At 38.4% G+C, this 23,469-nt stretch overlaps 1 protein-coding gene across 2 annotated transcripts in view; it reads right to left on the bottom strand.

Annotated features, from left to right (window-relative positions):
• Positions 1–23,469, bottom strand: part of slc2a9l2 (solute carrier family 2 member 9, like 2) — a 145,607-nt gene that overhangs the window by 64,525 nt on the left and 57,613 nt on the right. For both annotated transcript variants that reach the window (XM_084729580.1, XM_084729572.1), the window contains exons 8-9: positions 17,214–17,401; positions 12,535–12,645 (exon numbers count right to left, since the gene is read on the bottom strand). In XM_084729580.1, the coding sequence (XP_084585706.1) occupies positions 12,535–12,645; positions 17,214–17,401 (299 nt within the window). The remainder of the gene's footprint in view (positions 1–12,534; positions 12,646–17,213; positions 17,402–23,469) is intronic.

Consider the following 23,469-nt stretch of genomic DNA (forward strand, 5'->3'; position numbering starts at 1 on the left):
TACTTTCTTTTATGACAAAATTCCTGCAAAACTAATGACTCAATTAATGTTAGCTTACTTAAACGTTAAACTAACATAGTGAACATGGTAAATGTGGTAAAACATCAGCATGTTAGCACAGTCACTCTGAACCTGTTAGCATTTACCTCAAAGCATAGATATGCCCATGTGCAGCCTCACAGAGCTGCAACCACAACATCTGTCATCTAGCAAGGTGCTGCATCGGCTAATCAAATATGTGCAGGTACACATTCCAAGTGTTAGTACTGTTTGACTTGAATTGTTGTGACCAGGCCTGGAATTTCACTATTTTAGGGGCAAGGCGACTTAGCTCTTGGCGTTGTCAATTTTTTGAGGGCATGGACCATGAAAATAATGACTTTAACTTAAGGGTTAAGGATGATTTTATATTTCTTCATGTTTTTCCTAATTTGTGAATGCTATGTACAGGGACACTGAAAGTCACATCAGTCTAATCATGTCATACTTAATAGTATGCAACATACAATATAATGAGTTAGAATCTCAAACTAATGCAGAACTTTCTCAAAATAGTCTTTGAAAAGAAGAAAGTTTCTAACTATTTTCAAATGCTAATACTTCGTACTTTGAAGTTTCTCATTATTATTATTATCATTATCATTATTATTATTATAGCCTGGCTTTCCAGCAGTTCATACCAGGCTCCAGATCTAATCCACCACTTATGGTTATGAGTGCAGCATTTTATTTGATGTTGTACAATCAAAATCCCAACAAAAGACATTCATGTCTTAGAGCTGTATTGACAGGAAAGAGGCAGGAGAGAAATTGGAAAAATCAGCTGGGGCAGGGCATGTCATTTTTTTTTTTGGGGGGGGGGGGGCATAAGGTCAAACTAAGGAGGCACTGCAGCCATGGCCATCATGACCTGCCTTGGTTGTCAGCAAAAGTAAACTTGTTTTATCTTGCTGTGTTGTTAAGTTGTACAATCCTGCCTGCAGTGTTCTGGCATCTGATAAACCTTTAAATACACTAATATGTCACTCTGACTGGACCTCAGGGATTGTATATCAATGTCTCACTGGTAACTGAAGCTTTCCCACCAGCAAAGCCCCTTGTGTTGTTTTAATGCAGGGTTATTTTGAGTCTGAACGCCTGCTTTGTCTTGTAATATATTCAGTTATTTTCACAATGCAGCTGAAACATGTGTGATCAGTATGTTACCATATATTGGAGATCTGGTCCATTTTCTCAGCTTTCTAGATCATACTGTGAGAGCCATATGGTAACATTATTGAACATGACAGTCACAGATTGAGACATGAAAACTAGGTTGAAGAAAATTTGCTGAGGGAAGAGGAAGTATATCATATTTATTTGTTTAACCCTTCAAACCACCAGTAATTCTCCTGTGAGGTGGTGGTGGAGAATGACCCATACATAATGCAACATATGGTGCAAATACAGGGACACACACATAAAGATTTAATCATACACAATACTGTATGTGGCTCATCAATAATTCCATCTCACCACCTCGGTGTTGTTCTGCTTGGGTCATGGATGCGGTGTGGGACATTAGACAGAGGCTGGACGAATTCATGGCCATCTTCAAGTCAAGACTGAACCCAAGGCAAAGCCCTTTTCCACAGCTGCAGGCCCTCTTCCACCATTAAAGTATTCATGCCACTGACCTCAACTCACCTAACCAGTTGGATCTCATGAGATTACCATAAAAGGTCACTGATATTTGCACAGTATGTATCCCTGCAGAAGAGAACAGGATCAAGATGGACTTTTCCACTGTTCTAACACTGACTATTATTTTCTTATTTTGAACAGTTTCCTATTGGCAGCAGGTTATGCTACAGAACGTATCTGCTTTAGATTGCCTCCAAAAGCGATGAATTCACAGTGGGGATGTGTGTGTGAGTACAAGCGTGTGTGTTTGTGTGAGGATCTCCAAGCAGCTCACCAGTCCCTGAAGGCATAGGACATTTCTCTCTCAGACACTACCCACGCTGCAAGCACACAGACAGATATACACACACTCCAACCACCAGCAAAGCCACAGCTCATTAAGGTCTCTGAAGGTGTAACAGACTGAATATTTATGAGCCCGCTTGTGTGTGTCTGTGTGTGTGTGCTTGTGTATCGATGAGCCTCTGCAATAAAGAATGGGGACAGAAGTGAAGTGTCTGTCGACTGAAGGAATGCGTATGTTGTCACCAATAATAGATGAGATCCGAGAGAAAGAAAAAGATGTGTGCTCGTGTGTGTCTGTGTGTGTGTTACAGTGCAAACCCTTGATTCTTTCATTCAGGTGTTCACTCCTCCATGTATGTAAACGCTGTTGATTAACCTCTGAGTGTCATATACTCGCCCCTCTAGGCTTGAATGTGTCCACACACACCAGGCCTCTTGCAAGAACCGCTCGTCCAATCAGAATTTTTTTACGAGTGATTCAGGACAACTTTCCGCATTCTCATATTTTGATTTTTGTCTGAGGTTCAAACACAATTTACCGTAAACTGTTTGGACCACTCGTATTATTATTATAATTATTTATGAGTGGTCCGGGCCTGTCATGTACAGTTAGTCTGCTGTTGTATCTGTCGATCACTAATGGATTCTACATTTAATTACTTTGAAAACATCTAATCATAAAACTATTTGTTTTAAATTTGTGCGTTCAAAAATCACTCCCTTTAAATTTGAAGTAAACTGAATTTTAAAAGACAAGTTGAGGTGACTTTGTAATGATACAAAACAAATAAACATTTCTAGTCATACAAACAATATTAATTCAGTTGTATGTGAGAAAAGGTGTGAACGTACAAACAAAACTGATTCCTTTAACATTTCAAGTTGGAAGAACTAATGTTTATAAGTTCTGTTACTGCACGTAAATATCACTACTAACTCTTAATGGAACTAGAATAAATGACCACTCTTGCACAATGATAAACGTTCCAATATCCCACATCTTGGCAGGCGAGACAGAGGTCAGACTGGTGACTTCAGCCCGCAAGGTTGGGAGGACTAAAATGTCTGGACATTATTCATCACATCAAGAGACAGATGAGCCATTAAAGACAACTGTCCACAGCTTAAGGCACCACTGGCCCTTCACATGCGCCACGGTCTCTGCACCATCCCTGGAAAAAACCCTTGGGAGAAGCTCTGAATGAGGAAATCTCTTGCACAAACATGCCGGCAATGACACGTTGATTGTTTTCACACTGCTGACAATCGACGCATAAATTACCTCGTAGGACAAAGACATTAAAGGGGACTGCTGATACGTTTGCTTCTTAGATTGCGTCAACCATTTATGTAGACTGGCTGCTGCTCTGCTTTACATTATTCCTGCTGGTGTAAGAAGATATCTGGGCTTGTTTTCCCGCCTGCAGACGAAGTCATTTGCAGATAATCATGTTTGGAGAGCATGGGAACACAACTTCCACAGGCAGAATTATTTTGGCTAGAAAATCCCATTACAATAAACATGAAGAGAAATGTGCATGTAGTTTAGTTCTGTCAGTGAGAGTATTACTATTACTATTAGTATTACTGGGCCTGAGTCATAATGTATGATGAGTAACATAGTTGTATGTTACTGTTTAGGTAGTCAGAGTTAAGTAACATGACTGACAGAAAACAATGTTTGCTATCTATCTATCTATCTATCTATCTATCTATCTATCTATCTATCTAGATGAAAAACAATCTTAAGGTGCAAGGAGATGCATATGTTGGTAAAATTGAAACTAAAACTATAAACTATATTTGTGTTTATTATTTCCCAGCCATCATAAGGTCAAATTTTGTATTCTGTGGTAATCTGTTTGTGTTTAGACTTTAATTTGCCAAAGGGCTACAGAGTGTGACGACATGGCCGGATGTGTGTGATTTAATGTGGGGTGGCACACACTCCACAGTTCTTGTGTGTTTGCAAGCCATATAGTGACAAGTGTGCCGCAGCGAAAGGGCGATGGCTCAGTAGGGCACTGGAAAAGGGGGCAGGAGCTCAGTGGATAGCATTTTGCATTAAGTAATCACACGTTGTGACATTTTTTTTTTTATAATGTGTTTCACAAAGATGTTCTAATAGCTGTTTTAAGATAAGAAGCAACAAAAGAAATTATATGAAATAGGACAGAACAAATAAATCCTTGCTTGATGCTTAATGATGCATTCAGATTTAATGAGATGCAAAATTCAGTGGCACCATGAATGCATACACAGCCAATGCAAAGATATGAACAGATGCGAAGGGACGTGAACAGATTAAATATCACTCCAGGCTGCGTGAATTGTGGTTAAGATGCTCGACTTGTAAACATCTCAACACCAAGAAAAAAACATCATGGTAATCTTGGGTTGTATGACATCACTACATGAACGCACAGAGAGAGCCAGAAGGAAAAAGAAGAGACATGACTGAGGTTGGTGGTACGTCTTAAAATCAGTCTGTCTAAAAACTTTTACACGAAAACAGTCAGTGTAAATTTGCTTTGTGTTCAATCTGTGTGCACCCTAAGAATTCAGCCAAACTCAAATAAGGAGGCAGATTATTCCAAAGCCTCAGCTCTACTGTGGCAAAACTCCAAACCCTCGTCCTGAGTGTGTCACAGGGGATTACCAGGATCATTTTTACACAGATCCAAAAGTCCAACCGACATGGGAGAAAGAAATTCTGTTTCACAGTATAGGATGGTCCGGTTATGCAAAACCCTGTAGGTACTAGGATTAATCTTGAAGATGTTTGCTGTTGACAAGTGTCAAGTGGGGTTAGGGTTAAGATTACTAGAACCGCTGGACCACCTGCAGGGTTTTCCCATTGCTGCACCAAGTAAAACCATGCTGCATTGATTTGCATATCCAGTACAGGTTATAACATGCCATACTGTGCCAAGTTGCACCCAAGATGGAGCATCTCGTTTCCACAGTCGGGTCAAAGTGCGCCCAATGTGCCTCCAAGCGGGTTGTGGTGCGTTTACACTGACTGTGGCCAACCAATGATAATCCCCCTTCTCCCCCTCAAACTAGCATGTGTTGGTAGACTCTACTCATGTCTGTGCAGGAGAGCAGAAAGACGTTTTAAAAGTGTCTGTGTGTCAGCACTTTCTAAGTGAATCTCTGTGGTTTGAAAATTAGTTTCTCCCCTGTGTCCCTGTTTGTACTTTCAGGTGTCTATTTTATTTTATTGTTTCATGTTTGCATTCACCTGTATAGGAGTTAAGTTACTGCTGATGAAAACTCAACATATTCTGATTTTGCTGCTCCAAAGTAAAATTTTTTAAATAACAAAATAACAGAGGACTTTTAGCGCAAAGAATTTGTGTGAGCAGTGCATGTGTGACACAGAACCTCTTGCTTTTCATTTTGTTGCACATATTAACACTAAAGATTAGGCCTGGGCGATATAGCTGAATAATAATAATAATAATAATAATAATAATAATAATAATAATAATCTTTATTTATAGAGCACTTTTCAAAATTCACATTACAAAGTGCTTCGCAAAGGCAACAAAATAAAACAGACAGGATCAAGTGTCACACAACAACTCAAACAGATAAAATAAGATGGTACAGAGCAAGAATAGGAATGTAAAAACATTTTAAGAAAAGCAGTGCACAACAGTTCAAACTTAGATAAAATCAGGAAAGGCTCTCCGATAAAAGTATGTCTTAAGAAGAGATTTAAAGGAGATCACTGACTCGGCTGTCCTAATTTCCTCAGGCAGTTTGTTCCAGAGCTTTGGGGCCCTGACTGAAAAGGCCCTATCCCCTTTAGTTTTCAGCTGGGCATGTGGAACAGACAAGAGACCTCTGCCCGAGGATCTCAAGGAACGTCCTGGTATGTAAGGTACTAACAGGTCAGAGATATATGGGGGTGCGAGGCCATTGAGAGCTTTAAAAGTCATCAGTAAAATCTTAAAATCTATTCTAAAACATACAGGGAGCCACTGTAGAGATGCTAAAACAGGAGTGATATGATCATGTTTCCTAGTTCTGGTTAAAAGCCTGGCAGCTGAGTTTTGAACATTCTGAAGTCTGTTAATAGATTTTTGGTTCAGGCAGGTAAAAAGGCTGTTGCAGAAATCCAGGCGTGATGAGATAAAAGCATGTAAAATGGTTTCTGTGTTTTTAAAAGATAGTGTAGAATGTATTTTTGAAATATTTCTGAAAAACCTATCACGATAGTGAAGTTTCATATCAGTTGATATCGATAATTGTTTAATTAAATAATTAAAAAGGGACTTCTGCTCAGACATTTAGTCAGTTGCTTTTGTCTCTAACTCTCTCCTTCTATTTATCTTTATATTTTAACAGTTAATTTTACCAGAACAGTAGTACACATTTGTAGGTCTATACTGGATATTATGACCTGGTGTTTGGCTCCACAGTGCAGACAAAGAACACAGTTTCAAGATGTAACCTATTACATACAACCTATTGTGTTGTGCTTTGTTGTGCTTGTGCATGTGTGTGTTTGACTGAGAGGGAGAGGACCGTGACCGCTGCTTTGTCACTTGACCTGCTGGTTGCAACCCTCGGTATTTTCTAGAAAGCCAATCCAAACTCGCCCACCCTGTCGGTTTACTCGGTCGATCTGCGCATCACTACTTTTCCTTTTGAACAAGTCAAAGCTGAGGTGTTGCTGCAGCTGCACATGCTATCGTACACATGTAGATGTTGTTTAGTGCTAGTAGGGGTTCCTGTTAGCATTTGTGCTGTCCCTGTCATGTACAGAAGAATTGCATCTCTGGTATGTCTGGTACCTAGGCTACTAAAAAAAAACAAGTATCATCATGTTTTAAAAATTTTGGCATCGACTTGTTACCAAAGTCTCAGTTCTTGTGACATCCCTAATTAACACAATTTTTTTTCCAGCTCTCTCTTTTTTCTGATGTGTTGATACTCATGCTGACCAGTCATATTACCAGCAACATGACGTGTGTCACTACAGTTTCAGTGTTTATATCTGTAGAATATGTCACGAGCGTGCGAGCTGCAGCAGTGCAGCGTGGTAGCTGTCACGGGTAAAAGCAGGCAGTGTGCCCCAGGCATTGGAAGTCACACCTTCAAGGTGGGCAGCCATGTTGTAATGAGATGCAAATCACCACTATGCCGGGCTGCCACACCGAGTCAAACCGAGTCAAGCTGAGCCAGCACATGTTAATGGAAACGGGACTCTGGACATTCAGAAATTATTGTTTCTCTAAGACCTTTCTCTAACCACAATGCTGTAAAATCCTGCAATTAAAAAAAGGCTTTGAGTGACTCATCCATCCATACTGTATATTTTCTACACCCACTTATTTTCTTCACTGTCACTGGAGCCTTTCTCAGCATGCATTGTTAGAGCAACAGGAACAGGCTGCCTGTGTGTTACAGCGCTAACACACATAACACAGTCAAAACCATTTAAAGTGTCCATTTTAAACACCTTCCCTTTAAAATATGTGCACTCCATGGTATAGTCCTCTGATAAAAAAGAGAAGTGGTACAATTTCACCACACAGTACAAGTGACCCACAACAAGAAACTGATGTCCTTGTGTTGGAGGTGCAAAACTGCCACAAGCAACTATGAGATTCCCTTTATACTGCTGAAGACAGAAGGTGTTAAATTAGCTTCAGAGGAGATAACACATTTGGTTGTCCTGGTCAGAGGACAACCATAGCCTGTATTCACTGATGTTACACTCCTGGGAGGTGATTATTGAATTAAAGCGTAAAACTTTGACCAATTATCACATAAAACAACTGCAGAAACCTGTGAAAGCCAATATAGTCTTTTTATTACAGTCAAAGATTCTGTTAAATGATGTTTTCTTCGATCATGGTGCATAGTGATAGACCTGGATGGCATCATTCAAATGTGCTGAATAAAAGATGTCAAATGTTTGCTTTTATCCTTTTTTGAAGTGAAAGCAAGAAAATTCTCAGAATGATTTTCATCAAAATGGTGCTGTCTTGTTTTATTAACTTGTGATACAGTCATTGCTTCCCCTCTAAAACCTTTCAAGCAGTCATTTTCACTGTAAGTGACCAAGACAGCATAAAGAGGTAGCACTGAACATGACGGTTCACCCTAAAATTAAAAATACAGCATTTTTCCTCTGGCAGTATTTATGTATTCTGTATTTATTTGTTTTCTGCTAATTGTGTGTCTTCCTTCTTGTCTTTTTTTTTTTGGTTGCATTTTCCTGAAACTATGGTAGCTTGTGGATGGGTCAGTGGGAAGTTCTGTTGACTACAATAAATACAAATCAAAACGATGGATAACATGCTCCCTGCTGGATTGAAACAAATAATTTGGCGTCACTTTAAACCTTAATCTCTTTCTGTAAAAAGCAAATTGGACAATACAGATCAACAAGTAATATAACTTGTCACATATCAACCTCATTTTCACACAACAATTCATAAGTAACAGCTCTCTCCTTCTGTCTGCCTGTAATCTTAGAGCAAATCTTAATTTCTCTATGGAGCGATACCAGGAAAGATGGTGCCTGGATATCCCCAAAACTCATTAACACCAAACTGCAGACTACAAAATGAAACGTAATCTTTCCTCACAAATTTCCAGTGTCTATGGAGAGATTTTTCAGATAACATGCCCCTGCGTACATTGACCTTTCTATTGAAGTGTTTCTTCCCCCTCTTGTTCTGGAATATGAAAATCAGGCTATGTGCATGATATGTTTTATTGTGTGTTGGCAGCTTTGTGTGGTGTAACGTTATTACTAATGGAATTAGAGCTTCATCTAACAGCACCCTGTGGTGTATTCAATTTGTCATTTTAAGAAGCACACATCACAGGATCTGGGGATTAAACCTCACCTTTGAAAAAAACATCACATTTTAAAGCCGCGTGTAGACTTTGATTTGGATATCATAAATATTTGAAGCCCTGAAATCACAATTCAAATTAATCTTTCTCATCAGATGTCAAAGTGTCCCCGATCATGAACATGAGGCTCATACCAATGGTATCTCTTCAATGGCAATGAAATATTAAAACAGGCGCTGAGGTGTCAGATACTTCTTTTCCCCCAAAGGAAATTCTGTCTTGTACGTTTACCTTTTCAGTGGCTGAGATACTGTAAGAAAACAAAGTATGGACTCTTTATGGCTACAGCATTTTGTCTGCAGTGTGAAAAACTGAGCATCAAAACAGACCAAAATAAGCAAAAGTCAAATAAAGCCCTCTGAGCAACACAGTGTTCATCATATAACTGCTAGATATCTGAGTTTGTTTTTGATTATTTCCGACTTCTAAGTGTACGCCAGTATGCCGATATAAGAACGGCGGTGTACATCAAAGGCGGCTGGAGTTGAGTTGGCCGTGGCTGATGGGGCGATGCTATAGGGACAGAGAGAAAAGGGATATCTGAAGGGTACATGCTGGTGTTTGAAGTCAGGCACCTAGCAGCTAAGTCAGTCGGCGTGGTCTTCTCACCGCAGCAGATCAAAGATCAGCTTTAATGTGCTTGTGTTGAGAGGAATCAGAGGTAGATAGCAGCCCGCAAACAGGCCATTAGCACAGTAATTAAATGAGAAGAGCGTACTTCCCACTGCATTTTCTACTGCTACTACTTCTTGTTTGCAAAGTGACATGCAGAAATTCATCCTGATGAATAGGTGTGATTTTAAAGGTGAAAAATACAACATTCAGCCTCAATAGATGCAACTAGACAATCGTTTGCTATGTAAAGATATAGCAGAGTTATTGCATCAGGAGTTGTTGTAATCCGAGCTTCTCTCTTTGTCTGGGACAGCTGTGCAAGCATGTTCTCAACATGGCGGCCTGGTGACTAACTTTCTCATATTATTGCTAAACAGTACACTGAAATACATTTGTGAAAACATTTCAAGCAAGAAATAGCTAACGTAGTACCATAATACTGATCCATATTTGATCAGCTACCTAGTTTGACAGTTTCATCTGAGTTTATTGAGCACTGTGTGTTCAGATGCCCTCTGCTTTTCCCCTTAGCTCAACTGCGCTTTATACTGTCTTTCAGCTCAATGTTTCGCATTTACAACCCACAACAGTGGTGGATTGGCCACTGGGAGCACTGGGAGAATTTCCGGTGGCCAGCTGATTTGCCTGGAATGTCAAGTCTCTGTTAAAAATGAAATAGTTATCAAAGAGAAAACAACACTGAGCAGCTACAGACCTGTAAACCATCAGCTGCTCCATCTGCTTTTAGCCTGATGGTACGGTCTCTGTATGTCATGACATGTGATTGGTCGCTGGCAGCACCATGGAGTATGATCATATTTAATAGTGCTAATCACATGAATGTTCATAACACTCCATCAATTCAATTCAACGCATGTGCATTGCATGTTCATGGGTGCAACTGTGTGTAGCCGTGCAGTATGGCAAAAAGCAGACAGCACAGAAGAGGCACAGAGCGAACAGCAGAGCAGTCCGCGATATGATGTGAAATTACAGATATCTTAATGAGCGAGAGACGTGAACAATGTTCACAGACTAGCTGCCTTCAGTACGTCCTGAGTCCTGAGTTGATTGAATGTTTTAAAAAACTTATTCATGCTGAGGGAAAGCAGGAGATGCGTATGTATGAAAATAACCCGGAAAATAAAGACCTGTGCTCTCTTCTGTCAGGTGGCGGTATCCAATTACTAAGAGCTACCAGAGCTCCGTGATGACAAACTCTGTGCTCTGAGGAAATGCCAGGTGCAAAACAAACACTCCAAAAGTAAACAAACATCACAGCTATGAATATTTATTCCTGTTACCTTAATTATGGAAGTGTATTTGACTAACTCTTCAAACTGAAGACACTTGGCTGTTTTTAACCATTTTAGATTTTAACTAAAAGTACAAGATATGTTATTGGCAGTAAACAGTAGAAACAGAAGAAATACTTCAGCCAAACTTATACAGCATGCATGGTCTGTTGTGAACAGAATGAATGTGGAGAACGTGGCCTGGATTGATGTTAGATTGCTGACCTGACTTATTACCCCAGTCTGTCTCTGACCTACGACTTCACTGTTTTGGTTCGGTCTTACCACTCTCATCATTGTCATTTTCTGAAAGCAGCTGAAAAACCTCTGATGAACACACTCTACACAAAATCTATTAATGCAGATTTAAAAGTTTCATTTCTTGTCCTTTCTCTATCTTCATTTTGCTCATTTAGTCTACTCAGGGTGTCTGCAACACAACTTTAAATTAAACATCAATTACATTACAGGACATTCCCAGCCTCATCCTAATATTGTAATAATACTGCAGTCTAAATGAACACTGTGCAGAAGTTGTAGCAGTTGTGAGCCTTGTATGTGACCAGTCAGCAAAGTCCAGTGCTGTTAAAGCTACAGTTCCTGGCTGGACTCTGCAGGGATATTTTTGGATGAGGAACCGATATACCTTTATTCTTCAAAATTCAAGAGAAAGTATGTATTTCTGTGGTCAAAAAATGAGAAAAACCTACCAGGATAGCAGTGCAGTCATTGTGAAGTGGGCAACACAGCCTGCACAGTTCTACCTCACTCAATGTAATCTGGATCAATAACAAACTATTATCAGTAGGTCAGTATTCCTGCAGCAACAGTTAATGGGATTTATACTGAATACAGCAAACTATCGACTCCTTTGTCTCTGTGTCAGAGCTGCAATTAGTCACTCTGTCTCTGAGGAGTACAAGTCAATTACAGACATTGGTGGGAATAGAAGGTGTGATGAAGATAACTACAGTAAACTTTACTTCCCTGCGTACTGTGGAAGACAAGACATCTGCTAGCTGCAGCAAGACGTGATGCTGCTCTATGTCAGGATGTACAATAAATGTCAGAATAGCAGCTTTGTTAGTGGTTTAAGTCTCTGCTTATATTTTTATTAGTGTATTGTGTACAGTAATCATCACAGGTAAATCATCACATAAAATATAATGGTGTGGAATGCTTCATTAACAAGCTGCCATCAGTGTCACTCCCACCAGCTAATCACTCATCTGAGCTGTTTTGTGCTCTCTGCTCCATGTAGTGACAGATCTGCTGCTGGAGCACGACTGTACTCCTGCTGACAGTCCTGCTTTTTCACATCAACTGAGATGGAAACGTATGAGCAAAATTTCTCCACGTTGAATTATGGCCAGGCAACTTAAATTTTATTTTTTAGAGAATTTGCTTTATAAAAGGTTATTCTTGGTCTCAGATTAGCAAAATATCCCTAAAAAGGAAAAATTGTCACTTACTGCCTATTCGACTGTGTATATCCCCTACATAATCATATCATATATACACATACATACACAGAGACTGCTAACCAAGTGATCTTTTTCAATAACAATACAGACAATCATCCAATATGACAAACTGGCTGATGGTAAACTCAATCCTCTGACAGTTTTTGTACCATACACAGCTGTATGACATTTGGCGGATTTTAACGACACATTAAAAAAAAAAAAAAACATACCTTGTGAGTCTTTAAATCAAAAGCAGCCTCATGCCCTGAATCAGAAATGTTATATTGATTTAAAAGTTTAATACTCACCGAGACGATGGCAGCCAAAGTCTCTATGGCGCCTGTGCTGAGGGTGATGTAGGGGATAATGTTCTCAGCAAAGCCTGCTTCCCGAAGTATCCCGTTGGTATAGTACCAGATCTACAGAAAAAAAAAACCAAAAGCCACTGAACTTTCATATGTTATAGACGACATAGAAGACATCAACACAATCAAATTTCACCTACAGGGGATCGACAAACATACACTGAAGACTGAAATAAAATAAATAAATAAATAAATAAAAAAGACTCCTTTTTATTCCTAGGTGAAAATACTGTGTTTAATCCACTCTTCCACCACAACCTCATCCCCAGATAGAAGCTTTTGCTCTTTCTAGCTAAACTACGGGGGACATTTGTAAAAAGCCAAATAGCTACTGTGTGACTGTTGTCACATGGGTGCAAACAGATACTCAGTAATAATAATGTTCATGTCACATATAGTCCTCAACCAAGTCATTTTCACATAAAGTGTTTTGAGTTTTTCAGTCTTCTAGCTTATCTTAATTATTTTAATCAGCCACAGTTGTCATTAAACTTTCCCCCCAAGTTCATGTGTTTTCTGCATGTTCGGCAGTGCTCGTAAATTAAGGATGTCCAGGTGTCCCGGGGATAATTTACAATAAAAAAATAAAACCTGGAATATAAAGAGACAGTATTTGGGACAATCTGGGACAGCAGAGAAACTTAACATCACAAGTGAAATTATTACATTTATGCATCATGGAATATGTATCATTTTAAATTGTTTGGTGTCTAAATTTTAAAATATATGAGGGGGCACTAGCATGCACTGTACACTACATCACACTAGGGCTGCAACGATTAATTGATTAATTGATTAATAGATTATTAACCAATTATTAAATTAATTACCAACTATTTTGATAATCCGCTAATCTGTCTGAGCATTTTTTTTTAAAGAAAAGTCAAAATTATCTCATTCCAGCTTTTTAATTGTGAATACTTTCTGTTTTCTTTACCCCTCCATGACAGTAAACTGAATATTTTTGAGTTGTGGACAAAACATTTGAACATACAAACTCTGGACATTTGAAGATGTCTCCTTGGGCTTTGAGAAACACTGATCATTCACTGAACATATATCACCATTTTCTTACATTTTACGCTTAATCGAGAAAATAATTCATACACATTAGTTGCAGCTATATATCACATGCGCACTTGATACTGTCACATATTTAAAATAAAATGTTTAAAGTACTAACTATGAGATATGATCAAAGTGTTTGTATGTTACTTTTGGTCTATTACAATAATGACACTAACTCAACCGATGACTAAAAGAATAATGAAGACTGTGGGTGAACACCTGCATGATTTCAATTTTTTAATTCAAATACAACTAGCTGAACTTCCATGATGAACCAGAGTGAGTCAACGACCTTAAACTTATTAAATATTTATTATGTAGAATAAAATGTAGAATGAACAAAACTTCTGTTTAGGATAATTCTTGCTAAGTCTGGTGCAGTTGAAAGTAAAATTCAAGACAGTTGCAGGACACTGAGGGGAAAAGTTAGTGTTGGGCTCTGAGTGCTGGTGTCCTACGCAGTAGAAATGTGCCTGAACACATCCTGTGCTGCTGCTGCTGCTGCTGCTGCTGCTGCTGCTTTACCCACAGCCTGCGCATAAATGATGTGCTGATCATGGGTTGTGTCAGGTTCCAGCTCCAGGAAATTACATTAGCAGCTGGTTAAATTTACATTTGCCAGTACAAGTATGATCGCAGCCAACACCACCAGACTAACACCAGCATGAACAATTTTAAAGACATGCATGAAGAACTCTATGAATTCAACACTTTGAAAATCAAAGAGGGAGACTCGAGAGAGGCACTGTTGCTGGAAAGTAACATGGTTTTGCATATTTGTCATTCTTCTCCACATTTTCCTCTCTAACCTATGGCCTGCTCTATTCTCTGCAGTGGTCCTTTTGACAGGGAACAGCAAGAATGCAAAACAAGAAGGCAACTGTCAGAAATGATGAATTTTTACAAGCTGAAGCACTGATACTGTGACTCTGGTTGCAGGAATCTTTCTTGGCTGTCAACTTCAGCATCGGCTCCCAGTTTCATAGCAGCATAATAAACCTCTCAGTCATTCTCAGCCTGTAATATTTACCCACATCATTTGACGGGTCTGATGGTGGTGAGGTAGAGAAAGACAATGAAAATAAAGACTTCCAGATTGATCTAATTTACATTGCTGTCTTCTTGAAATGAAAATGTATGTAAATGAAGTCATCTTCATATCTATGATAATTCAGATGAGCTTTGACTTTTCAGTATTATAACCCAAAACTAGAAAACACAACCAGCCTATCAAATAAAGAAATTTCAGTAAAAGCTTTATTTTTCTGATATTCATCTTGAATATGAATTTGAGACAAGCTAACAACTAATTTGCATGCATTTCATTCAGCCTGTCGCTCAAAGAACAAGATACTTTTATTCAGGAGTTTTAATCTCAGAAGGACCACTTTGATTGCATTTTTCTTGCTAACAGAGTTTCAAGCTGAGCTTACCTGTCTGCTCCACATGGATTTAAATAATAGTCAGTCTTTAAGGTCACAGTAGAAACTTTTCTAATTGTACTTTTTTGCCAAGGTGAATTCCTTTTAGATTATTCCTTATGTTGATGGACTTTACATGATCTAATGTCAGTTTTTCTCGGCTCACTGTTGTCATTCTTTGCATTTTAAGTGGTGGATGGCAGCAATAAGCAGCATCTCTTCTCCTCATGCAGGGGTATTCTTGGCATCTGTATGTCCAAGACTGAGACAGTGGGTCCCATAATTGGACAAGAGTCATTACAATCCAACCAAGTGCACTGCAACACAGCAGGCAGAGGATGGTTAAACATCTCTTCCTGTCAACAACGTGCACAGAACAGAGTGACTCACAATGACTTCTCCATGCCTACCGGTTCTCATGCACAGTAGTGATGAGCACAAACCTAAACCCAAAGAGAGACTCATCCACTGTCACTGGGACAGGAGACTACATGAGCTACAGAAAAGCTTCTATTTTATTATGAATGTTTTTACAGTCTTTTACAGTTTTATAATCACCGAACAATTATTAGAGAAAACTCCAAAAGTCAAAAGTCTTTCACACCAAATCACAGCATGACTTAATTAATTAATTAATTTTTAATTAATAATTTAATTAATTAATCTTCAGGTTCCATGAGGTTTCACTTCTGTGTGCACTACACTCTTGTCCTGCTAACTCCCCCTAAAGATCCCTCCCTCTGTGGTCTATGGTAGAGAGGGAACAAAGACATTTTAAAAAGGAACTTTTTTTTCCTCCTTTAAAAGAGAACACAAATACGGGGTCACACCTGTGTCTGCACAAACCTATGGGGACACGTGTTTGCCATGTGCTACTACACCTGATCCACTGACAAGCAGCGCTGTTTTTTTATTTGTCACTGACGGGACTGTGATAGGACAGAAAATCCAAGAGTTTCTGCAGCCAGTCACAGCCAGTCCTGTCATTTTTAATTATTTTTTTTTGATCAGACAGTTCTACATGCCAAGTGATTGTTAAAGTACATGTACATTTGCCTGTACTTAAAATTTTAAATTGTATCTTCCCACAAAAAACACTTCAGTTCATGTCTTTAAGTATACTTTGTATGCATTAAGTATTTTATGCAGCAGGGAGACGTAATATGTCAAGTTACCTACAGTAAGGCTACAGCAGGAGCTGTTTTCCACCTCAATGAAAGCCTTGTGAAGCAGTCAAACAAGGGTTATGTTTGACTTGATAAAAAGTACAGCTCCACTGTGAGGGTCAACCTGGCCAAGCCTTGAAGCTGCTTTTGTCAATATTTCTGTATTAACAATGGATCAAATGACTGTCTAACGTCAAAGAGGATGCTCTTAGTGACAAACCCTCGATGAATTTTCACCTGACTCTGCAGCCCCCCTCACCTCTAGCACGGTGGCTCTTTCTCTTGTCTGAGTCTCTCCAGTACAAGAGCAAACACTCTTCACCTTCCTGTCATGGCAATTGTGTAAATTGGTCCCCCAGGAACCAAAACTGATTGACACTGTTCAGGTGTGACTGGAGGTGCGTCAGTCACACCTGAACCAGGATGTTTTCCATGCAATTAGCAGTGAAAAAAAGTTTTCATTTTTCTAAATACAATTTTGCACTGTTGATTCTTTTTCATGTAACAATATATGTAATATCAAAATCACACAATAAAAAAGTCTCAATACCTTACTGGACAGTAACAGTATCTACTGTGATACTACAGGGTTATTTATATTATTATTTTTATTTTATTTTATAAATGAACTGCCACTGACTGATGTATTGTTTCTGTTTTGCAATTGTACGAACATAACTCAAATATTCATTTCCAAAGAACATTTTATTTTATTTTATCTTTATCTTTTATTTTATCTTGTTTAAAAAAGAAAGCAGTAGCACTTTAAGGTAAATGGAAAAAATTAATTTATATGATTTTCATACAAAGATTTATTATCTAATAAAGGACATTTTCACTTAAATTCTAGACTTTTTAGGTAGAAAATAATAACAGTGCGTCTTAAATATATATATATAAAAGGATAGCATAAAGAACAGGATTTCACTGACAATCTGAGAAAAGTGAAAGAAGAGCTGCAACTCACAGCATTGAGGCCACAGAGCTGATAACAGGCCATGGTGATGATGATGGTGATGAGCTGCCAGCGAACAGCTGGGTTCCTCAGCAGCTGTAACACAGAGGCGGTTTGTAGGTTGTCCTGCGCTCGAGCCTCTGCATGGACCTCTTCCAGCTCTTGGGACACATCCGTCTTCCCCAAAAACCTCTGGAAGGCTGACGCACACACACACACACACACACACACACACACACACACACACGCAGAGTGTTAAAAATATCCACAAATAAAAAATGGCTCAATAAACATCATGCAGAGATCAAAGAAGCTGAGGATTTATGCCACAGCAGGAATGAAGACATATCCTCATAAATGGATCAATTTGTTGATTAAAAACCAAACGCCCACTGAGACTAAACTAAAATTTAAAGCTGCAGCTTTATCAAGTGTCCACATGAGTAAACTTGGTCCTACTCCTGTGTCTTTGCGATGTGTAATAATTACATATCTTAGTCCATAAAAGATTAAAAGGAGACTACAGGCCAATACAAATATAATAGTGCTTGTTAACAATAAAAACAGCATTAAATATTATCGTGGTAAAGTCGGTAACATGTTAAATTTATGTAATTTTTAAAATGCCTCATAGCATCTGCATATATTCTCTAGATTTGTGTTCATATTTCTGAAGACTGTAGGATGAAATAGGGGTCATTCTTTTTTCCGGCAACTTTTTATAGACCTTTAATTGAATTTAACTATAATTTTTTACTCTGGGGTCTTACATATTGCTCCTTTAAAGGAACTCTTGACTATTAAAGGTACTATTGATCACAAGGAGTGCAAATGAACGATGTTTTGAGTGTGATGCAGTGTTTATATACTGTGAAAAATATAAAGAACTGGCTTTATAAAAGCTAAATGAGGATAGAAAAGCACTCAACACATTTGTTAGGCTTAAAGGATACAAGCAATGAGTGTTAATGAGAACAGTGAATGTTAAATAGTGTTTGTCAACAAGGAAGCTTCACAGCGTATCTCTAAGTGGAGTCAAAAAGATTTGTGGCATACCCCGAGGCTAAATTCTGCTCCTGTCATGTTCTCAATTTAAATGCTACCTCTGGGATACATAATTAATCAACACAATGTTACAAAGTTTTACTGCAATGCAGATGACACTCAACAGTCTCTGTCTGCCAAAGTGCAGCGATTTAAAGTAGCTGAATGTTCTACTACATGGAACTATCCTCACCTGAATGAACTGTATTTACTGGCTTCAAAAAACATTATGTCAGTTATCTATATCATCCGTTATCTATGGAAAACTTCAGGATCAAAATGATGACCTCTATTAAAATCCTCTGCCAGAAAATCTTTAGGCTACTTGTTCACTAAGTTAATGTATTATGTCAGTCCTATATGATACATTATTGTGATCTGTTATATTTTTGTCTTAGTCAGAGGGCCGAACAAGGTTTTAAAGCAAAAATGTACGTGTTATATATTATATATTGGTGTTTGCAGAACTGACCAGTTTTCTGGCAGTCATTTGCAGCTTGGCCAGCTAAAGCTTGTTTGAACTTGTGCTCCTGCAATGTGATGGACTGGAGAGAACAAGTAGCGGCACTTCTTGGCTCACTTTAATCCCCTCTCCTGTAAGAGGTACGTCCCCGGGGTTATGGGAAGTCGAGGTCAGTACAGGATAAGGACATGACCCGGAGTAACAAATCTCTACACACCGACAGAGACTAAGAGAAGGTCATTACGATGTGGGAGTTGGATGGCACACAGTGCAGATAGTGACCTCACAGGAGGCAGGAACACCTGCCAAACTAAAGCCTGGTCCAAGGACTCCAAGGTGGCAGGGTGCAGCATTTGAAAGACAAGTTAAGACTGTGTGTGTGTTTAGAGCTCAGTCTATATTACACTGGGAAGGATTCTCAGGCTGTAATACAGAAACTTTACAATTTGCAAATCCTGTCTTAACTGCTGGGTAACCATTGTAATTAAGGTGTTTTACATAAGCATCCTAACTTTCCAAAATCTTAAATAAACTGTCCTAATTTTAGAATAACTAAATCTGCTATCTTAGCCCACTGTCTTTTATTTCTCAAGTTACAATGGTTGTAAATTTACAAAAAAAAAACATCTTTGGATTTCTCTACAAATTTTACCAAAACCTCTAATTCATTTCTCTTGAATAAGCAATGCTGGATTGAGTATTTTAGGATTTCCAACCCCAAGATAAGGTAAATTAAAGTACCTTAAGTTAGTTAGTTTGAAAAAAATCCAATCTTAAGACATAAGCCCCTGGTATTGTATGTCTCAAATACCTAAGAAAGTTAAAATACTAGTAAAAAAAAAAAAAACAGGCCTGAAAGTCCGAGGTGTGCTGCAACACAAAAATTCTCTCGTCAGTAACTCATATCCTAAATGCTGGCCCTTTTTTCTAAAAAAAAATATTATTCTCATATAGGACCAGTACATTCTGCACTCACAGGAGTCACATAATGTAACATTATCATGCCTAAAATCCATAACAATGTGAGAGTGCATAACTCAGCAACAGTATGTTAGATATTTTGCTTTGAGTGGCCCTTTGAGAGTAAAATGGCATCAAATGTGTGAATCAAGTACCATTCACTAGTGTTGTGAAGTAGACAGAAGTGCCATGTTTTCCTTCCAAAAATGAAAATTTCTGCTACTAATGTTTCTAACTCTAACCCTGAAACATGCTTTTTGTATGAGTAATGATGACCCAGGCAATGGATGAATAAAAGAAAGTTCATTCTGCCTTTGACTTCATACAATGTTTTGTTAAATTAAAAGTAAAGTTAAATCAATCACAGCATAAATTGAGACTCTTGTCTTTACTCAGATGGATTTATGTCTACACATTGTTATTATTTTACAGTTTTTCAATATGTATTAATTTTATTAACTTGCAGAGCAATGAAAATCTCTAAAGACCATTATTTAACATTACAGTTATGTAACTGAATGAAAGTGAAGGAAAGGAGAGAAAACACCCTTCATGCTGTTACCACAATAAGTTGCCCACCATGAGATCTTGCCTCAACATAATTATTACGCAAATAAGTGCATGTAAATGAGTATCAAAGTGCCTGCCCCTGCTGATAGAAATATGGAAACTTGCTTTAACCCAGAGTCATACTGGGACTATCGATGTCAGTGGCTTGACATGATATTGATGTTTATATGACACTGGTGGGGTTTGCAACAGTGGGATTTTCCCTGTGGAGGTGACTCATTTTATTTTCCCTGCAGGCAGGGTTTTTAACAGGTGGGATGGCCCAGTGGGAGCGTACCCCTGCCTCCACACCACTCAGCAATACACAAAGGATATTGTTGCATGAAGCCTTAACCTTAACTGTGACATTATTAATTCTGCTATTTTATTTTGAAGTTATTTCCTTCTCTTCAAAATACAGTTGTCTTTATTACTGTGAATTAAAGCACTGAGTAAATACACCTTCACAATTTATGCATCAGTGTGTCTCTATGATCTTCTCACTTTATACATATATATATATATATAGACATACATACATATATATATTCTTGAGATTTATAGATCAGGGCTGCATGATATGGTAAAGAAATCATATTCTGATTATTTTCACAGATATTGCAATTGCAATATGACTCACAGTTAGTGGCGATAATTAGTTTTATATCACAATTTTAATTTACACTGAAAAAAAAGATGAAGTGTTTGTATTGGGCATTTGCATTTGTTGGGGTCTGTGCCAAAGAAACTTTTTTTTTTTTTACATCTGGAGAACAAGATTTGTAGGCCAGGGCATCTCTGCAGCACCACAGCGCATCTTTACAGTGCTGTTCTGTCACACTTTTTTCCTTTATCAAAACATTTCAATTTCTGCAATTTGGATATTGTACTTGGAAATACTGCAATTTGGATAACATTTTGTTAAATTGTCCTGTTATCCAAGACGAAGATGCATTTCCACCAGAAATAAACTGGTTCAGAAGGTGAAAAGTTGGTTCCCAGTTGGAACCAAAGGGGGTGTGTCATATTCTGCAGGTTGTTGCTGATGACATATTTGACTGCAGTGGTTCCACTGAAAAATGGTGCAGGCTGTGATTGCACAAAGGTTCTGATTATCTTGAACCAAACCGGTACAAGAACCAGGGTTTATCTGAGAAAAATCTGTGAAAAAAGTGCCCTGTACGTGAAAGGATTCTGCAACATGAGTGTGGGAAGAGAAACCCGTTTTGAAGCAGGTGTCCAATATGTGAAAAGGTCCAATGTCCAATGAAAAGACCAAAACAACAACGCTTAGTTTGTTTCTCAGTAGTTTCCAGCTACAGAGCCGTTTCCTTCTTGTTCGTGGCTCTCAACACCCTTTAGTTCCTCTTGATGATGTAACTCTTAAAATATGGTTCATGTATGGCTTCATGTTTGAAGACCCTCAATAATTTCCTACAGATAGGCACTGTTTGGGACAATTTTCAGTTACAGGTTATTGACAATCGTTATGGCATTTGTGAATTTTGGAACTGACTAAAAGTAAAAAAGTGTCCATGTTCATAGTAATAAAGGAACATGTTAAATAGTGGAATGGTGTGAATCATTAATGTGTAAGGGTCAATACTTCTGCCAATTCAGGCATATTTTAAAAGATCAGAATCTGCTAAAATAAAGCCAATTAAAATCAAAATCCAGTCTTTTATTGTCCTTTATCCACCTCAGCCTGATAGTGTGGCAGCGCTGCTCTTCTTTCCCACAGCCAGCCTCTTCATTGCCAGCGTTTCACTCGCTATGACAGACCAAAATTAAACTTGGCTGTTGTCTGGTTAAAGTGCTCTCTACTCAGCCAAAGATCATTTGTCAGGGAAGGCCCTCCGCTCTGAATCAATCTGTGCAATCTTGAGGGTATTTCTGTAGTTCCAACAACTCCAACAGAGTGATGACACATTCTTCCAGTCGATCTTTCATTCAAATAATTTCAATAATTCAAGCTGATATTTTTTTAAGCAGGACTTTCAGAAACTGTGAAAAATAAGGGGTGACAGATTTAGCAGCTACAGCAGATATTCCAGTGTGATGAATAAATATTCAATCAACATTTAGATAGATACAGGTGTCAGATCATACTTGGTATTGGCAGGTATCACTAGTAAAGGGATAGTTCGGAATATTTTAGGTGGTGTTGTATGGGGTACTGGCCTAGTCGGACCTTCCGCAGATGACAGTCACCACGGTCCCAGTTAGCTCCCAACACAGGAGCTCATCATCATACTGTTGCAGACAAGGTTAGCAGAAAAACCCATTTTAGCCACATAAATAAGGACCAACTAAAAAAAAATCCATACTGCGTTATGTGTACACTGTATATAGAATTTTTTATCACTGTTTTACTTTGCCGTCGACCAGCCCCTTTATTTTCGTGTATTTGGCTTCTCTTGAATAAACCACTGTAACAGCTGATCTGCGAACAGAAACAGCATAGAACTGGCCGGCGCTCTTACACATAAGAATATAGCTGAGTAATATGGTTGAAAACATGAAGTGCCAAAATAAAGGGATGTCAGATGGCAAAGTAAAGCAATGAAAAAATCTAAATATAGTGTACTCTCAAACAGATACTGACTTTTTTAGGTGCCCCTCACATAGAATATGTGGTTAAAATACCTTTTTCTGCTTACCCCATCTGCGACAGTGCAATGCTGAAATAAAAAATATCATTCATCTTAATCCTTTAATTTAGCTGGCTGGTCCATTTATTTCTGTACAATAACTCTCAATTAATTTCTACAAATGTGTTAAAAGGGATATAAAAACTATTATTCACAGGAAGTCTGAAGCTACTTCACAGGGAGTCTGATATGTCTGAAATCATATAGAAACTTCATGTTAAAAAAAAGTAATAAAACTGCTGGATTCAATCTGATGGCCTCCTGTAAGTCAGGGAGCACTGACCTTGACTTCCTGCCTTCAGCCAGGCACATACCGTGATGCACGATGAGTTATAATTGGACTCGTGTGTTGAGAAGGTGAGACCTCATTTCATGCCTTTTAGTTCAAAGTCTTGGCACAGTAAAAAAGATTGTGCTTTATAATCAAAGGTAAGCTTGGTGCTGAAAAAGGAAATAAACTCAGGAATACTAAATACAGCGGAGTCAACGCAACCCTAAAATTAAGCACGGCTTGGCAATCGCGCTGACAGCCTTTAGTACACAAAACTATCTCATCTTTGACCTCTGTAACTTTTAAATGGAGGGCAGGGCCGCTACAGAT

This window comes from Lutjanus erythropterus, chromosome 2 (genome assembly GCF_056507025.1).
Source record: "Lutjanus erythropterus isolate fLutEry1 chromosome 2, fLutEry1.hap2, whole genome shotgun sequence".
Classification (NCBI taxonomy): domain Eukaryota; kingdom Metazoa; phylum Chordata; class Actinopteri; order Lutjaniformes; family Lutjanidae; genus Lutjanus; species Lutjanus erythropterus.